The sequence below is a fragment of the Anomaloglossus baeobatrachus genome, chromosome 5 (assembly GCF_048569485.1).
Source record: "Anomaloglossus baeobatrachus isolate aAnoBae1 chromosome 5, aAnoBae1.hap1, whole genome shotgun sequence".
Taxonomy (NCBI): Eukaryota; Metazoa; Chordata; class Amphibia; order Anura; family Aromobatidae; genus Anomaloglossus; species Anomaloglossus baeobatrachus.
In genome coordinates this window covers 595,738,136-595,756,308 of record NC_134357.1, presented here as the reverse complement: position 1 = coordinate 595,756,308, position 18,173 = coordinate 595,738,136, and the positions used below count along the sequence as shown (strand labels likewise).

The 18,173-nt window shown below is 59.1% G+C and overlaps 1 protein-coding gene across 1 annotated transcript in view; it reads right to left on the bottom strand.

Moving 5' to 3' along the window:
- The window catches only part of HELZ (helicase with zinc finger), a 172,259-nt gene that overhangs the window by 67,923 nt on the left and 86,163 nt on the right, over positions 1–18,173 (bottom strand). Inside the window, exons 6-13 of the mRNA XM_075351503.1 lie at positions 15,225–15,276; positions 14,918–14,993; positions 12,489–12,687; positions 12,299–12,406; positions 11,919–12,216; positions 9,826–10,093; positions 9,418–9,751; positions 6,254–6,384 (exon numbers count right to left, since the gene is read on the bottom strand). Coding sequence (XP_075207618.1) covers positions 6,254–6,384; positions 9,418–9,751; positions 9,826–10,093; positions 11,919–12,216; positions 12,299–12,406; positions 12,489–12,687; positions 14,918–14,993; positions 15,225–15,276 — 1,466 coding nt within the window. The remainder of the gene's footprint in view (positions 1–6,253; positions 6,385–9,417; positions 9,752–9,825; positions 10,094–11,918; positions 12,217–12,298; positions 12,407–12,488; positions 12,688–14,917; positions 14,994–15,224; positions 15,277–18,173) is intronic.

Sequence of the window (18,173 nt, the reverse complement as noted above, 5' to 3'; positions counted from 1 at the left end):
GGGAGGAGGAGGGAGGGAAGTCAGGGGAGGAGGAGGGAGACAGAGGGGAGGAGGAGGGAGGGAAGTCAGGGGAGGAGGAGGGAGACAGAGGGGAGGAGGAGGGAGACAGAGGGGAGGAGGAGGGAGACAGAGGGGAGGAGGAGGGAGACAGAGGGGAGGAGGAGGGAGGGAAGTCAGGGGAGGAGGAGGGAGACAGAGGGGAGGCGGAGGGAGACAGAGGGGAGGCGGAGGGAGACAGAGGGGAGGCGGAGGGAGACAGAGGGGAGGCGGAGGGAGACAGAGGGGAGGCGGAGGGAGACAGAGGGGAGGCGGAGGGAGACAGAGGGGAGGCGGAGGGAGACAGAGGGGAGGCGGAGGGAGACAGAGGGGAGGCGGAGGGAGACAGAGGGGAGGCGGAGGGAGACAGAGGGGAGGCGGAGGGAGACAGAGGGGAGGCGGAGGGAGACAGAGGGGAGGCGGAGGGAGACAGAGGGGAGGCGGAGGGAGACAGAGGGGAGGCGGAGGGAGACAGAGGGGAGGCGGAGGGAGACAGAGGGGAGGCGGAGGGAGACAGAGGGGAGGCGGAGGGAGACAGAGGGGAGGCGGAGGGAGACAAAGGGGAGGAGGAGGGAGACAAAGGGGAGGAGGAGGGAGACAAAGGGGAGGAGGAGGGAGACAAAGGGGAGGAGGAGGGAGACAAAGGGGAGGAGGAGGGAGACAAAGGGGAGGAGGAGGGAGACAAAGGGGAGGAGGAGGGAGACAAAGGGGAGGAGGAGGGAGACAAAGGGGAGGCGGAGGGAGACAAAGGGGAGGAGGAGGGAGACAAAGGGGAGGAGGAGGGAGACAAAGGGGAGGAGGAGGGAGACAAAGGGGAGGCGGAGGGAGACAAAGGGGAGGAGGAGGGAGACAAAGGGGAGGAGGAGGGAGACAGATGGGAGGAGGAGGAGGGAGGGAAGTCAGGGGAGGAGGAGGGAGGGAAGTCAGGGGAGGAGGAGGGAGGGAAGTCAGGGGAGGAGGAGGGAGGGAAGTCAGGGGAGGAGGGAGGGAGGGAAGTCAGGGGAGGAGGAGGGAGACAAAGGGGAGGCGGAGGGAGGCAGAGGGGAGGCGGAGGGAGACAGAGGGGAGGCGGAGGGAGACAGAGGGGAGGCGGAGGGAGACAGAGGGGAGGCGGAGGGAGACAGAGGGGAGGCGGAGGGAGACAGAGGGGAGGCGGAGGGAGACAGAGGGGAGGCGGAGGGAGACAGAGGGGAGGCGGAGGGAGACAGAGGGGAGGCGGAGGGAGACAGAGGGGAGGCGGAGGGAGACAGAGGGGAGGCGGAGGGAGACAGAGGGGAGGCGGAGGGAGACAGAGGGGAGGCGGAGGGAGACAGAGGGGAGGCGGAGGGAGACAGAGGGGAGGCGGAGGGAGACAGAGGGGAGGCGGAGGGAGACAGAGGGGAGGCGGAGGGAGACAGAGGGGAGGCGGAGGGAGACAGAGGGGAGGCGGAGGGAGACAGAGGGGAGGCGGAGGGAGACAGAGGGGAGGCGGAGGGAGACAGAGGGGAGGCGGAGGGAGACAGAGGGGAGGCGGAGGGAGACAGAGGGGAGGCGGAGGGAGACAGAGGGGAGGCGGAGGGAGACAGAGGGGAGGCGGAGGGAGACAGAGGGGAGGCGGAGGGAGACAGAGGGGAGGCGGAGGGAGACAGAGGGGAGGCGGAGGGAGACAGAGGGGAGGCGGAGGGAGACAGAGGGGAGGCGGAGGGAGACAGAGGGGAGGCGGAGGGAGACAGAGGGGAGGCGGAGGGAGACAGAGGGGAGGCGGAGGGAGACAGAGGGGAGGCGGAGGGAGACAGAGGGGAGGCGGAGGGAGACAGAGGGGAGGCGGAGGGAGACAGAGGGGAGGCGGAGGGAGACAGAGGGGAGGCGGAGGGAGACAGAGGGGAGGCGGAGGGAGACAGAGGGGAGGCGGAGGGAGACAGAGGGGAGGCGGAGGGAGACAAAGGGGAGGAGGAGGGAGACAAAGGGGAGGAGGAGGGAGACAAAGGGGAGGAGGAGGGAGACAAAGGGGAGGAGGAGGGAGACAAAGGGAAGGAGGAGGGAGACAAAGGGGAGGCGGAGGGAGACAAAGGGGAGGAGGAGGGAGACAGAGGGGAGGAGGAGGGAGACAGAGGGGAGGAGGAGAGAGGGAAGTCAGGGGAGGAGGAGGGAGACAAAGGGGAGGAGGAGGGAGACAAAGGGGAGGAGGAGGGAGACAAAGGGGAGGAGGAGGGAGACAGATGGGAGGAGGAGGAGGGAGGGAAGTCAGGGGAGGAGGAGGGAGATGGAGGGGAGGAGGAGGGAGGGAAGTCAGGGGAGGAGGAGGGAGGGAAGTCAGGGGAGGAGGAGGGAGGGAAGTCAGGGGAGGAGGAGGGAGGGAAGTCAGGGGAGGAGGAGGGAGGGAAGTCAGGGGAGGAGGAGGGAGGGAAGTCAGGGGAGGAGGAGGGAGGGAAGTCAGGGGAGGAGGGAGGGAAGTCAGGGGAGGAGGGAGGGAGGGAAGTCAGGGGAGGAGGGAGGGAAGTCAGGGGAGGAGGAGGGAGACAGAGGGGAGGAGGAGGGAGGGAAGTCAGGGGAGGAGGAGGGAGACAAAGGGGAGGAGGAGGGAGACAAAGGGGAGGAGGAGGGAGACAGATGGGAGGAGGAGGAGGGAGGGAAGTCAGGGGAGGAGGAGGGAGACAGATGGGAGGAGGAGGAGGGAGGGAAGTCAGGGGAGGAGGAGGGAGACAGATGGGAGGAGGAGGAGGGAGGGAAGTCAGGGGAGGAGGAGGGAGGGAAGTCAGGGGAGGAGGAGGGAGGGAAGTCAGGGGAGGAGGAGGGAGGGAAGTCAGGGGAGGAGGAGGGAGGGAAGTCAGGGGAGGAGGAGGGAGGGAAGTCAGGGGAGGAGGAGGGAGGGAAGTCAGGGGAGGAGGAGGGAGGGAAGTCAGGGGAGGAGGAGGGAGGGAAGTCAGGGGAGGAGGAGGGAGGGAAGTCAGGGGAGGAGGAGGGAGGGAAGTCAGGGGAGGAGGAGGGAGGGAAGTCAGGGGAGGAGGAGGGAGGGAAGTCAGGGGAGGAGGAGGGAGGGAAGTCAGGGGAGGAGGAGGGAGGGAAGTCAGGGGAGGAGGAGGGAGGGAAGTCAGGGGAGGAGGAGGGAGGGAAGTCAGGGGAGGAGGAGGGAGGGAAGTCAGGGGAGGAGGAGGGAGGGAAGTCAGGGGAGGAGGAGGGAGGGAAGTCAGGGGAGGAGGAGGGAGGGAAGTCAGGGGAGGAGGAGGGAGGGAAGTCAGGGGAGGAGGAGGGAGGGAAGTCAGGGGAGGAGGAGGGAGGGAAGTCAGGGGAGGAGGAGGGAGACAGAGGGGAGGAGGAGGGAGGGAAGTCAGGGGAGGAGGAGGGAGGGAAGTCAGGGGAGGAGGAGGGAGGGAAGTCAGGGGAGGAGGAGGGAGGGAAGTCAGGGGAGGAGGAGGGAGGGAAGTCAGGGGAGGAGGAGGGAGGGAAGTCAGGGGAGGAGGGAGGGAAGTCAGGGGAGGAGGAGGGAGGGAAGTCAGGGGAGGAGGAGGTAGACAGAGGGGAGGAGGAGGGAGGGAAGTCAGGGGAGGAGGAGGCAGACAGAGGGGAGGAGGAGGGAGGGAAGTCAGGGGAGGAGGAGGCAGACAGAGGGGAGGAGGAAGGGGAGAAGGAGGAAGAAGATAAGACAGAGGGGAGGAGGAGGGGAAGATGGGGATGAGGAAGAGGAGGGGAAGACTGGGAAGGGGAAGATGGGAGGTGGGGACATTAATATGAAGGGGCAAAAGTAGGAGAACAGCCAAGTAACAACTTCACAATCGAGGAGACCTGACGGATTTCTGCCCCCACCGTTGAAAGGCCCTTCTTATTCCTGAACCCATGACCCGCTCCTGCCCCTGGATGGCCCCTAGCTCCTGAACAGCCCCTCTTATTGCGCCTGGCCCTTGATGGTCCCCTCGCCTCGCTCCTGGATGGCCCCTCACTACTTCTGGTCCATAGACAGCCCCCCATGTGGCTCCTGGCCCTTGATGGTCCCCTCGCTTCGCTCCTGGATGGCCCCTCACTACTTCTGGTCCATAGACAGCCCCCCATGTGGCTCCTGGCCCTTGATGGTCCCCCTGGATGGCCCCTCACTACTTCTGGTCCATAGACAGCCCCCCAGGCTGCTCCTGGCCCTTGATGGTCCCCTCACCCCGCTCCTGGATGGACTCGCACTACTTCTGGTCCATAGACAGCCCCCCATGCTGCTCCTGGCCGTTGATGGTCCCCTCGCCCCGCTCCTGGATGGCCCCTCACTACTTCTGGTCCATAGACAGCTCCCCATGTGGCTCCTGCCCCTTGATGGTCCCCTCGCCTCGCTCCTGGATGGCCCCTCACTACTTCTGGTCCATAGACAGCCCCCCATGTGGCTCCTGGCCCTTGATGGTCCCCTCGCCCCACTCCTGGATGGCCCCTCACTAATTCTGGTCCATAGACAGCTCCCCATGTGGCTCCTGCCCCTTGATGGTCCCCTCGCCTCGCTCCTGGATGGCCCCTCACTACTTCTGGTCCATAGACAGCCCCCCATGTGGCTCCTGGCCCTTGATGGTCCCCTCGCCCCACTCCTGGATGGCCCTTCACTAATTCTGGTTCATAGACAGCCCCCCAGGCTGCTCCTGGCCCTTGATAGTCCCCTCGCCCCGCTCCTGGATGGCCCCTCACTACTTCTGGTCCATAGACAGCCCCCCATGTGGCTCTTGGCCCTTGATGGTCCCCTCGCCTCGCTCCTGGATGGCCCCTCACTACTTCTGGTCCATAGACAGCCCCCCATGTGGCTCCTGGCCCTTGATGGTCCCCCTGGATGGCCCCTCACTACTTCTGGTCCATAGACAGACCCCCATGCTGCTCCTGGCCGTTGATGGTCCCCTCGCCTCGCTCCTGGATGGCCCCTCAGTACTTCTGGTCCATAGACAGACCCCCATGTGGCTCCTGGCCCTTGATGGTCCCCCTGGATGGCCCCTCACTACTTCTGGTCCATAGACAGCCCCCCATGTGGCTCCTGGCCCTTGATGGTCCCCCTGGATGGCTCCTCACTACTTCTGATCCATAGACAGCCCCCCATGCTGCTCCTGGCCTTCGATGGTCCCCTCGCCCCGCTCCTGGATGGCCCCTCACTACTTCTGGTCCATAGGCAGCCCCCCATGTGGCTCCTGCCCCTTGATGGTCCCCTCGCCCCGCTCCTGGATGGCCCCTCACTACTTCTGGTCCATAGACAGCCCCCCATGTGGCTCCTGGCCCTTGATGGTCCCCTCGCTTCGCTCCTGGATGGCCCCTCACTACTTCTGGTCCATAAACAGCCCCCCATGTGGCTCCTGGCCCTTGATGGTCCCCCTGGATGGCCCCTCACTACTTCTGGTCCATAGACAGACCCCCATGCTGCTCCTGGCCGTTGATGGTCCCCTCGCCTCGCTCCTGGATGGCCCCTCAGTACTTCTGGTCCATAGACAGACCCCCATGTGGCTCCTGGCCCTTGATGGTCCCCCTGGATGGCACCTCACTACTTCTGGTCCATAGACAGACCCCCATGCTGCTCCTGGCCGTTGATGGTCCCCTCGCCCTGCTCCTGGATGGACCCTCAGTACCTCTGGTCCATAGACAGCGCCTCATGTGGCTCTTGGCCCTTGATGGTCCCCCTGGATGGCCCCTCACTACTTCTGGTCCATAGACAGCCCCCCATGCTGCTCCTGGCCCTTGATGGTCCCCTCGCCCCACTCCTGGATGGCCCCTCACTACTTCTGGTCCATAGACAGCCCCCCAGGCTGCTCCTGGCCCTTGATGGTCCCCTCGCCTCACTCCTGGATGGCCCCTCACTACTTCTGGTCCCTGGACAGCCCCCCATGCTGCTCCTGGCCCTTGGACTCCTAACCCTCTGACTGCCAGGCCAGGTCCTCCTCCCTCTGCAGCCCGCGGTTGGCAGTAAGTTGTGCCCACATTGTTGTGTTTCGGAAAGTCTCGTGCCAAAGTCGCTGCCACCAAAAATAAAGACCTGACACCAATGGTGCACCCACAACCAAGACTACCCCTCCACTGATCTGGTGCCGATATCTGGTGCTCGCTGCGGGGGCAGCCGGGGCACTGTACGGGCACAATTAAAGGGCCAGATCAGCCTTCAGTAACTGAAGCTCAGCTCCTGGCTCAGTGAGAAGCTCGGTGCCTCCTCATGAACCTCCTCAGTGCAAATCTGTTACAATGTATCAGCGCAGGTAACCAGTATGGGGTCAGGCAGGACACTTCAGTGATTTACCTGTTGGGGCTCCAGGGGATCGGGGGAGTGACGCTCAGATCTGGAAAGAGAATCCCGTTATCCCGGATCCTGTCCAAGGCGAAGTGCATCTCACATAGCGGCTGCCGGTTCAGCTGGAACTGGAGCTCAACCTGGGGGAAAGGAGACGCACGGGTCAGAGGCCGCAACACGGGGGCGAGGCCGGGGTCAGAGGCCGCAACACGGGGGCGAGGCCGGGGTCAGAGGCCGGAGAACACGGGGGCGAGGCCGGGGTCAGAGGCCGCAACACGGGGGCGAGGCCGGGGTCAGAGGCCGCAACACGGGGGCGAGGCCGGGGTCAGAGGCCGGAGAACACGGGGGCGAGGCCGGGGTCAGAGGCCGGAAAACACGGGGGCGAGGCCGGGGTCAGAGGCCGGAGAACACGGGGGCGAGGCCGGGGTCAGAGGCCGGAGAACACGGGGGCGAGGCCGGGGTCAGAGGCCGGAGAACACGGGGGCGAGGCCGGGGTCAGAGGCCGGAGAACACGGGGGCGAGGCCGGGGTCAGAGGCCGGAGAACACGGGGGCGAGGCCGGGGTCAGAGGCCGGAGAACACGGGGGCGAGGCCGGGGTCAGAGGCCGGAGAACACGGGGGCGAGGCCGGGGTCAGAGGCCGGAGAACACGGGGGCGAGGCCGGGGTCAGAGGCCGGAGAACACGGGGGCGAGGCCGGGGTCAGAGGCCGGAGAACACGGGGGCGAGGCCGGGGTCAGAGGCCGGAGAACACGGGGGCGAGGCCGGGGTCAGAGGCCGGAGAACACGGGGGCGAGGCCGGGGTCAGAGGCCGGAGAACAGGGGGGCGAGGCCGGGGTCAGAGGCCGGAGAACAGGGGGGCGAGGCCGGGGTCAGAGGCCGGAGAACAGGGGGGCGAGGCCGGGGTCAGAGGCCGGAGAACAGGGGGGCGAGGCCGGGGTCAGAGGCCGGAGAACAGGGGGGCGAGGCCGGGGTCAGAGGCCGGAGAACAGGGGGGCGAGGCCGGGGTCAGAGGCCGGAGAACACGGGGGCGAGGCCGGGGTCAGAGGCCGGAGAACACGGGGGCGAGGCCGGGGTCAGAGGCCGGAGAACACGGGGGCGAGGCCGGGGTCAGAGGCCGGAGAACACGGGGGCGAGGCCGGGGTCAGAGGCCGGAGAACACGGGGGCGAGGCCGGGGTCAGAGGCCGGAGAACACGGGGGCGAGGCCGGGGTCAGAGGCCGGAGAACACGGGGGCGAGGCCGGGGTCAGAGGCCGGAGAACACGGGGGCGAGGCCGGGGTCAGAGGCCGGAGAACACGGGGGCGAGGCCGGGGTCAGAGGCCGGAGAACACGGGGGCGAGGCCGGGGTCAGAGGCCGGAGAACACGGGGGCGAGGCCGGGGTCAGAGGCCGGAGAACACGGGGGCGAGGCCGGGGTCAGAGGCCGGAGAACACGGGGGCGAGGCCGGGGTCAGAGGCCGGAGAACACGCCGGCGAGGCCGGGGTCAGAGGCCGGAACACGGGGGGCTAGGCCGGGGTCAGAGACCGGAACACGGGAGCAAGACCGGGGGTCAGAGGCCGCAACACAGGAGCAAGACCGGGGGTCAGAGGCCGCAACACAGGAGCAAGACCGGGGGTCAGAGGCCGCAACACAAGAGCAAGACCGGGGGTCAGAGGCCGCAACACAGGAGCAAGACCGAGGGTCAGAGGTCGCAACACAGGAGCAAGACCGAGGGTCAGAGGTCGCAACACAGGAGCAAGACCGAGGGTCAGAGGTCGCAACATGGAAGCGAGACACGCAAGTCAGAGGCCACAACATGGGCAACGCACAGGTCAGAGGATGCGACGCGCGGGTCAGAGGATGTGACGCGGGCGACGCATGGGTCAGAGAACGTGACACCCAAATCAGAGGACGCAACGTGGGTGACGCATGGATTAGAGGACGCGACGCAGGCGAAGCCGGGTCAGAGGACGCGACGCAGGCGAAGCCGGGTCAGAGGACGCGACGCAGGCGAGGCCGGGTCAGAGGATGTGACGCAGGCGAGGCCAGGTCAGAGGATGTGACGCAGGCGAGGCCGGGTCAGAGGATGCGACGCAGGCGAGGCCGGGTCAGAGGATGCGACGCAGGCGAGGCCGGGTCAGAGGATGCGACGCAGGCGAGGCCGGGTCAGAGGAAGCAACATGCTGTTACATCATGTCTTCTCTAGTCACTTCCAGAGCTGCAGTCACTGTTCTACTGTTACATCATCTCTTACCCTCCAGTCACCTTCAGAGCTGCGCTCCGTATTCTGCTGTTACATTGTGTCTTATTCTCCAGTGACCTCCAGGGCTGCAGTCGCTTTTCTGCTGTTACGTGTCATATTCTCTAGTCACCTGCAGAGCTGCACTCACTATTCTGCTGTTACATCATGTCTTACCCTCCAGTCACCTCCAGAGCTGCGGTCACTATTATGCTGTTACATTGTGTCTTATTCTCCAGTCACCTCCAGGGCTGCAGTCGTTTTTCTGCTGTTACATTGTCTTATCCTTCAGTCACCCCCTCACTTGCATCTCCCAGCTGGGGCACAGCTCTGGAGGTGACTGAAGCACCTGGGTGATCTCTCAGCGCCCCTCCTCGGCTCATCACCTGCATCTCCTGTTTGGGGTGCAGCTCTGGAGGCGATTTTAGCCCCTGGGCGGTTTCTCTGCCTTTCACCTGCATCTCCCGGTTGGAGCGCAGCTCTGGAGGTGACTGCTGCCCCTGGGCAGTTTCTCGTCCCCCCTCACCTGCATCTCCCGGTTGGAGCGCAGCTCTGGAGGTGACTGCAGCCCCTGGGTGGTTTCTCGGCCCCTCACCTGCATCTCCCGGTTGGAGCGCAGCTCTGGAGGTGACTGCTGCCCCTGGGCAGTTTCTCGTCCCCCCTCACCTGCATCTCCCGGTTGGAGCGCAGCTCTAGAGGTGACTGCAGCCCCTGGGTGGTTTCTCGGCCCCTCACCTGCATCTCCCGGCTGGGGCGCAGCTCTAGAGGTGACTGCAGCCCCTGGGTGGTTTCTCGGCCCCTCTCCTCGGCCCCTCACCTGCATCTCCCGGTTGGAGCGCAGCTCTGGAGGTGACTGCAGCCCCTGGGTGGTTTCTCGGCCCCTCACCTGCATCTCCCGGTTGGAGCGCAGCTCTGGAGGTGACTGCTGCCCCAGGGCAGTTTCTCGTCCCCCCTCACCTGCATCTCCCGGTCGGCCCGCAGCCGCAGCTCCTCGCAGCAGTCCTTGCATATCCTCAGGAAGATGTAGTCCTTGGTCTTCTCCTCAATCACGGCCTCGTACACCTTCTCCTTGCTTCCGTGGCTCTGTGCGGACTTCTCTTTGGAGACCGGCAGCAGGTACACGGCGTTGACTTTGGTCATCACCAGTCGGCCGGCCAGGGTGTCCTCAGACAGGGTCTCAGTGAGCTTAAAGCGTCCGAAAAGCTGCCCGTTCTGGGCGTATTTGGCTCCGCCGGAGACCCCCGTCAGCATGAAGCTCGCCACCAGCTGCAGCGGCACCTTGATGTTAAACCTGCAGGGACAGGAGGGGTTAATGGCTGACACTGGGGTCCGCTCCGTGCCGTACCCGGGAGGGGGTGTACTTACTTGCTGACTTCCTTGTACTGGGCGATCTCCTCGATGTACAGCAGGTCGTGCAGGCGGGACTGGTAGTTGGTGCGGGTCAGCGCCTTGTCCAGCACGGACTGTGTAAACAGCTGGTCGGCGGAGAGGGGGATCTGGTACCGGCCCAGGAGGCTCCGCTCCAGCTCAGTAGTCTCATTGGGCTCAAACTCTACGATGGTCTTAGACAAGGAGTCCCAGCGCTTGGCCGTGGTGAGCAGCTGCTGCCGGGCCTGCATCAAGTATTCCAGATCTGAGGGGGAAGCAGAGACCAGCGGCGTCAGCATCACCCAGAGCTGCACTCACAATTCTGCTACTCTGCTGCTGCCTGACAGATCCCCACTGCCCCCTGCTGGAGAGTGTCTAAACTGAGCAAGCTTTCCTCTACTGCATGGGAGGAGGTGAAATGCATCAGCTCCACTCACACCCAGAGCAGCACTCACAATTCTGCTACTCTGCTGCTGCCTGACAGATCCCCACTGCCTCCTGCTGGAGAGTGTCTAAACTGAGCAAGCTTTCCTGTACTGCATGGGAGGAGGTGAAATGTATCAGCTCCACTTACACCCAGAGCTGCACTCACAATTCTGCTACTCTCCTGCTGCCTGACAGATCCCCACTGCCCCCTGCTGGTGTGTTTCTAAACTGAGCAAGCTTTCCTGTACTGCATGGGAGGAGGTGAAATGCTCCACTCACACCCAGAGCTGCACTCACAATTCTGCTACTCTGCTGCTGCCTGACAGATCCCCACTGCCCCCTGCTGGAGAGTGTCTAAACTGAGCAAGCTTTCCTGTACTGCATGGGAGGAGGTGAAATGCATCAGCTCCACTCACACCCAGAGCAGCACTCACAATTCTGCTACTCTGCTGCTGCCTGACAGATCCCCACTGCCCCCTGCTGGTGTGTTTCTAAACTGAGCAAGCTTTCCTGTACTGCATGGGAGGAGGTGAAATGCTCCACTCACACCCAGAGCTGCACTCACAATTCTGCTACTCTGCTGCTGCCTGACAGATCCCCACTGCCCCCTGCTGGAGAGTGTCTAAACTGAGCAAGCTTTCCTGTACTGCATGGGAGGAGGTGAAATGCATCAGCTCCACTTAAACCCAGAGCTGCACTCACAATTCTGCTACTCTCCTGCTGCCTGACAGATCCCCACTGCCCCCTGCTGGAGAGTGTCTAAACTGAGCAAGCTTTCCTGTACTGCATGGGAGGAGGTGAAATGCATCAGCTCCACTTAAACCCAGAGCTGCACTCACAATTCTGCTACTCTCCTGCTGCCTGACAGATCCCCACTTCCCCCTGCTGGAGAGTGTCTAAACTGAGCAAGCTTTCCTGTACTGCATGGGAGGAGGTGAAATGCATCAGCTCCACTTAAACCCAGAGCTGCACTCACAATTCTGCTACTCTGCTGCTGGTTTAATGACTCTTGGACATGACATATCACCACTGCCCCCTGCTGGTGTTTGCCTAAACTGAGCAAGCTTTCCTGCACTGCATGGGAGGAGATATAACACACACACACTCCAGTCACGTCACCCAGAGCTGCACTCAGAATTCTGCTTGGTTCCTGTACATGTACAGAGCGAGCTTTGTTATAGTACGCTGTTGGAGATGCTTTTGCTGCAGAGCTGCATTCATACTTTGCTTGCCTTTATCGCACAGTGTGGTTGAGGGGTTCTTCAGTTCTGGGGATACCCGGAGATGGCACTGACAAGGCGAGACCCCAATATTACATTACAGATAATCAGAAGTCTGATTGCAGCTCTGAGGCTGATCCCCTTCAGTTCTGGGGATACCCGGAGGTGGCACTGACAAGGCGAGACCCCAATATTACATTACAGATAATCAGAAGTCTGATTGCAGCTCTGAGGCTGATCACCTTCAGTTCTGGGGATACCCGGAGATGGCACTGACAAGGCGAGACCCCAATATTACATTACAGATAATCAGAAGTCTGATTGCAGCTCTGAGGCTGATCTCCTTCAGTTCTGGGGATACCCGGAGGTGGCACTGACAAGGCGAGACCCCAATATTACATTACAGATAGGCAGAAGTCTGATTGCAGCTCTGAGGCTGATCACCTTCAGTTGAAGCAGCGTCCACCATGATCCTCTGCATCAGCACGGGCTCCACCCCGAAGTCGAACACCAGGGTCTGGCGGAAGGTGCCGAATATCTCGGTGGTGAAGGTGATGACCACCTTGTACAGGCAGTGGTCCAGGCCGTTCTGAGACATCTGCTCCCCGACCCACTCCTGGCAGCTGTCGGGCACCTCCTGTGCCGCCTGCGTCTTCCCGTCCCCGGCGGATATTGCCACGATGCTGAAGTGAGGCCGGTGCGCGTCGTACAGCAGAGCCACGCGCTGCAGCGTCCGCGCCGGCTGGGGGGGACACAGAAAGATGGCAGCTCAGAGAAGAGGCGACAGAGAAGCATTCAGCGAGCTCACACGACCGCGCTCTTACCTTACACGACAGGAGGAACGTCCACGTCTGCTGAGACTTCTTGGTGGCAACGGTCACAGACAGGTCCGGGCTGTACTCCACATGTACTCCGTCCACACACTCACTGAGCTGAGGAGGAAGCGGGAATCCTGAAATACTCTGCGCTGCTCTGCACACAAGCCCAGGAGCAGCGCTCTCCGCTCACACTCACCACTCGCTCAGGAGACAGGGAATTCATCCACTTCTCAATCAGCGACTCCATGTAGCTGCCCGAGCACTGCGTGTTCTCCTTCTGCTGCTTCAGCCGGATGAGGCGCGAGGCGTACCGCTTCTGCCACTCCTCCAGCTCCTCCTGCGAGTGCGCCGAGGTACACTGAGCGCCGTACCGGCAGATGCCCTGCTCCAAGAACCTGCAGCGGGGAGAGGCGCCAGCTCAATATATAGGTATACACCGGACCTGCTCCAGAGCTGCACTCACTATTCTGCTGGTGAGGTCACTGTGTACATACATTACTGATCCTGAGTTACCTCCTGTATTATACTCCAGAGCTGCACTCACTATTCTGCTGGTGCAGTCACTGTGTACATACATTACATTACTGATCCTGAGTTACCTCCTGTATTATACTCCAGAGCTGCACTCACTATTCTGCTGGTGAGGTCACTGTGCACATTACATTATTGATCCTGAGTTACCTCCTGTATTATCCTCCAGAGCTGCACTCACTATTCTGCTGGTGCAGTCACTGTGTACATACATTACATTACTGATCCTGGTTACCTCCTGTATTATACTCCATAGCTGCACTCACTATTCTGCTGGTGCAGTCACTGTGCACATTACATTATTGATCCTGAGTTACCTCCTGTATTATACTCCAGAGCTGCACTCACTATTCTGCTGGTGCAGTCACTGTGTACATACATTACTGATCCTGAGGTACCTCCTGTATTATACTCCAGAGCTGCACTCACTATTCTGCTGGTGCAGTCACTGTGTACATACATTACTGATCCTGAGTTACCTCCTGTATTATACTCCAGAGCTGCACTCACTATTCTGCTGGTGCAGTCACTGTGTACATACATTACTGATCCTGAGTTACCTCCTGTATTATACTCCAGAGCTGCACTCACTATTCTGCTGGTGCAGTCACTGTGTACATACATTACTGATCCTGAGTCACCTCCTGTATTATACTCCAGAGCTGCACTCACTATTCTGCTGGTGCAGTCACTGTGTACATACATTACTGATCCTGAGTCACCTCCTGTATTATACTCCAGAGCTGCACTCACAATTCTGCTGGTGCAGTCAGTGTCTATGCATTATTCTCCGGAGCTGCACTCACTACTCTGCTGGTGCAGTCACTGTGCCCATGCATTATACTCCAGAGCTGCACTCAGTATTCTGCTGGTGCAGCCACTGTGTACATACATTACTGATCCTGAGTTACCTCCTGTATTATACTCCAGAGCTGCACGCACTATTCTGCTGGTGCAGTCACTGTGCCCATGCATTATACTCCAGAGCTGCACTCACTATTCTGCTGGTGCAGTCACTGTGTACATACATTACTGATCCTGAGTTACCTCCTGTATTATACTCCAGAGCTGCACTCCCTATTCTGCTGGTGCAGTCACTGTGTACATACATTACTGATCCGGAGTTACCTCCTGTATTATACTCCAGAGCTGCACTCACTATTCTGCTGGTGCAGTCACTGTGTACATACATTACTGATCCTGAGTCACCTCCTGTATTATACTCCAGAGCTGCACTCACTATTCTGCTGGTGCAGTCACTGTGTACATACATTACTGATCCTGAGTCACCTCCTGTATTATACTCCAGAGCTGCACTCACAATTCTGCTGGTGCAGTCAGTGTCTATGCATTATTCTCCAGAGCTGCACTCACTATTCTGCTGGTGCAGTCACTGTGCCCATGCACTATACTCCGGAGCTGCACTCACTACTCTGCTGGTGCAGTCACTGTGCCCATGCATTATACTCCAGAGCTGCACTCAGTATTCTGCTGGTGCAGTCACTGTGTACATACATTACTGATCCTGAGTTACCTCCTGTATTATACTCCAGAGCTGCACGCACTATTCTGCTGGTGCAGTCACTGTGCCCATGCATTATACTCCAGAGCTGCACGCACTACTCTGCTGGTGCAGTCACTGTGCCCATGCATTATACTCCAGAGCTGCACTCACTATTCTGCTGGTGCAGTCACTGTGTACATACATTACTGATCCTGAGTTACCTCCTGTATTATACTCCAGAGCTGCACGCACTATTCTGCTGGTGCAGTCACTGTGCCCATGCATTATACTCCAGAGCTGCACGCACTACTCTGCTGGTGCAGTCACTGTGCCCATGCATTATACTCCAGAGCTGCACTCACTATTCTGCTGGTGCAGTCACTGTGTACATACATTACTGATCCTGAGTTACCTCCTGTATTATACTCCAGAGCTGCACTCACTATTCTCCTGGTGCAGTCAGTGTCCATGCATTATACTCTGGAGCTGCACTCACTATTCTGCTGGTGCAGTCACTGTGCCCATGCATTATACTCCGGAGCTGTGCTCACTGTGTCGTCAGTGTGGTTGGATTGCAGAGCAACACTCACCTCTTGCACAGTGTGTACTCCTCACTGCTGGTGACACCGCGGGGCGGGGGTCTGAACTGCCATCCATCCTGTGTACCTGGGGCAGTATAAGAGGCAGAGTCAGTGCAGTCGCATCTCATTTGCATATGATTAGAGGGGTGGCCCCGCCCCCAGCTTTTCTATCCCATCATGCTTGTTGGAGGCCACAGTGAGGTCCCCTGACCTGTAGTGACCCCTGTTCCCCTGTCCCCAGGCGTCTTCCCGGGAGGGGCTGCGCTCCCAGTACAACCACCGCCCCCTGTGGAGAGACCAGTGCAGGACGTCTTACCGTCTTCCAAATCCTCCATGTGGAAACCGGTCTGAACAGAGGCGGCGACATTCTGTGAAGAGAGGAGCAGCGTCAGCGACCAAAGAGGGCCAGGCGCGACCAAAGAGGGCCAAGGGAGGTGTTAGGGGTGGTGACTAAAGGGGGTCGGGTGCTATGGCAACTATAGGGAGCTGAGGGAGGAGTTAGGGGTGGCATCCAAAGGGGACCGGGCAAGGTATCAGGGGCTGTTACTAAAGGGGCTGGGCACGGCAGAGACTAGAGGGGGCTAGGAGGCAACTAAAAGGCACCGGGTGAGGCGTTGGGGGATGGTGACTAAAGGGGGCTGAGCGACGAGAACAAGGAGGCCAAGCGTGGCGTCAGGGGGCATCATCTGTTCCCCACTAGAACCTGTTGTGAATGTCGTCTGTGTGGGTGCTGTTCTGAAGCTCCCTCTGGTGGCCAGCAATGGTAGTGGAGCTGAATCTGAGCCTGTGACTCACACAGGTGTCTGTGTTAATTGGGGACGTCCTATTGCAGACAAGTCTGGTGTATATAGGAGAGCACTTTCTGCCTTTTTTGCGCCCATTAGAATTGTATATTCCCTGTCTCTGTTCCTGGCTTGGACTTCTGTCCTTCCCTGTATGCCTAGGAAAGTCTTCTGCAGATAAGTGTTCAGCTTTTGCCTTGCCTCCTGGTTTACACTTTCGGCAGTTGTTTTTCCTTGTTTTGCTTTGTATCTGTTTTCTTGCAGGTGAAGTTTGGTTTCTCTTGTGTCGTGAGCACGGATGTTCGCCCTGTGCTGGCTCTGCTGCAGGAAAAATGCGTTTCTCCCTGTCTAACTTGATAATCTGCATTGTGTTCTTTTTGGTATTTTGTTCTCCCATTATTTACTAGAGTACCTGATATAGTGGGGGTGAGGTCGTATGACCTCCAGGGCCATTTTTACTATCAGAGGATTGGTATTTTTCTACAGGGATTTTGCACTGACCACAATCAGTTCCTTTCCTTTGTATCTAGTTAGTTGGGCCTCACCTTTGCTTAATCTATTTTTCCTGAGTGTGAGGATTATGCTGAAATATATTGTGGGAGTTATGACAGAGGTCAGTTGGCTGTCACTGTACATAGTACATAGTTATCGTAATACCCCACTTAACCCCCTTGCAGCACAGCCAGGAGAAGACACATCCTGCTCTGCCAGAAATCAGCAACTGGAAAGGTGTCAAAATCCAATTACAACAGCTCTTGAGCCAGGAAACCCCCTGCGGAGTGAATTGCCCTACACAGGAGGTGGAAGGGGAGCTCCAGGGTTACAATCTAACTTCAATCGTCTCCTCCAGGCGATTCGGCCCCGTCAAAAGAGTTTCGATATTGGGAGCCAGACGCACGTAACACATATTTCGACAAAACTGTATGATGGGCGTAGCCCCCCATTATTAATAACTGGCCACAGGAAGCCCGCAGGACTCTCATATTTCCTATCAAAACAGAGATCAATTTACGACGACAAAAATGAGGGTCATATCGTCCATGTGAGAAGCTCAGGGGCAAAGCTAGGCTGGGAAATATAACGTTAGATTATTCTCAGCCAGCAGCAGGGGGAGGGAATTCCCAGCCAGGATGATGTCACGAGGGGGGGGGATTCCCAGCCAGGATGATGTCACGAGGGGGGGGGATTCCCAGCCAGGAAGATGTCACGAGGGGGGGGGATTCCCAGCCAGGAAGATGTCACGAGGGGGGGGGATTCCCAGCCAGGATGATGTCACGAGGGGGGGGGATTCCCAGCCAGGATGATGTCACGAGGGGGGGGGAATTCCCAGCCAGGAAGATGTCACGAGGGGGAGGGAATTCCCAGCCAGGAAGATGTCACGAGGGGGAGGGAATTCCCAGCCAGGAAGATGTCACGAGGGGGAGGGAATTCCCAGCCCAAGACAGAACAGATAAAAGTAGGTGCAGGGGTCTGCGCATTGTCTTTACTCGGGGGTCATGCGTACTATACACATGTGAGAAAATCCATGAAACCCTGGTCGAACGGCGCCCCCCTGTGGCCAGACGCATAAGGTAACTGCTTGATCTGACTCTGTTTGTGACCATGTATTATCTGACACACACACACACACACACACACACACATATATACATACACACACACACACACATACATACATATACATATATATACACACACACACACACACATATATACATACACACACACACACACACACACACACACACACACACACACATACATACATACATACATACATACATACATATACATATATATATACACACACACACACACACACACACACACACACACACACAAACATATATAGTAAATTCTGTATTGTATATATTGTAGTATCTAGTGTGCCCTTACGGCGATTAAACTTATATAATTTAATCTTGGGGCTGGTCTGTTACCTTGATCCTGAATTCCACGTCTGTGAGCTCGGCGTAATAGTTATCGTAATCGGTTGGTGGCAGCGAGTTTATGCCACGGATCATTGTGGGGCAACCAGTGAGATCTGGGGAGAATTAGATATATTCCGCTTGCGGGAGTCAGGGGAATATATACCTTACTCTCACCGGGAACCCTTCAATACTCTGCATAGTAGAATAGCGGCCTCCTGGCTTATTGTCGGGCAATTCCATAATTGGCCTGACTATAAGAGGGGCGCTAGAGAGCGCGTCACGTGCTCGGTCTGTCGGGTGGAAAGGAGGGGTGTAACTTCCTCTTCCTCCCCCCTTTTCCTGACATATTGGTGGCAGCGGTGGGATGTGTGTTCTCCTGGCTGCGCTGTAAGGGGGGGTAAGTGGGGGATATGTACAGTGACAGCTGTACTGACCTCTGTCATAACTGCCACAATATATTTCAGCATAATCCTCACACTGAGTATTTTCCTACATCACCGTAATCTCTATATGTGGGGGGCTTGCTACTCCTTTGGGGACTTCTCTGAGGCA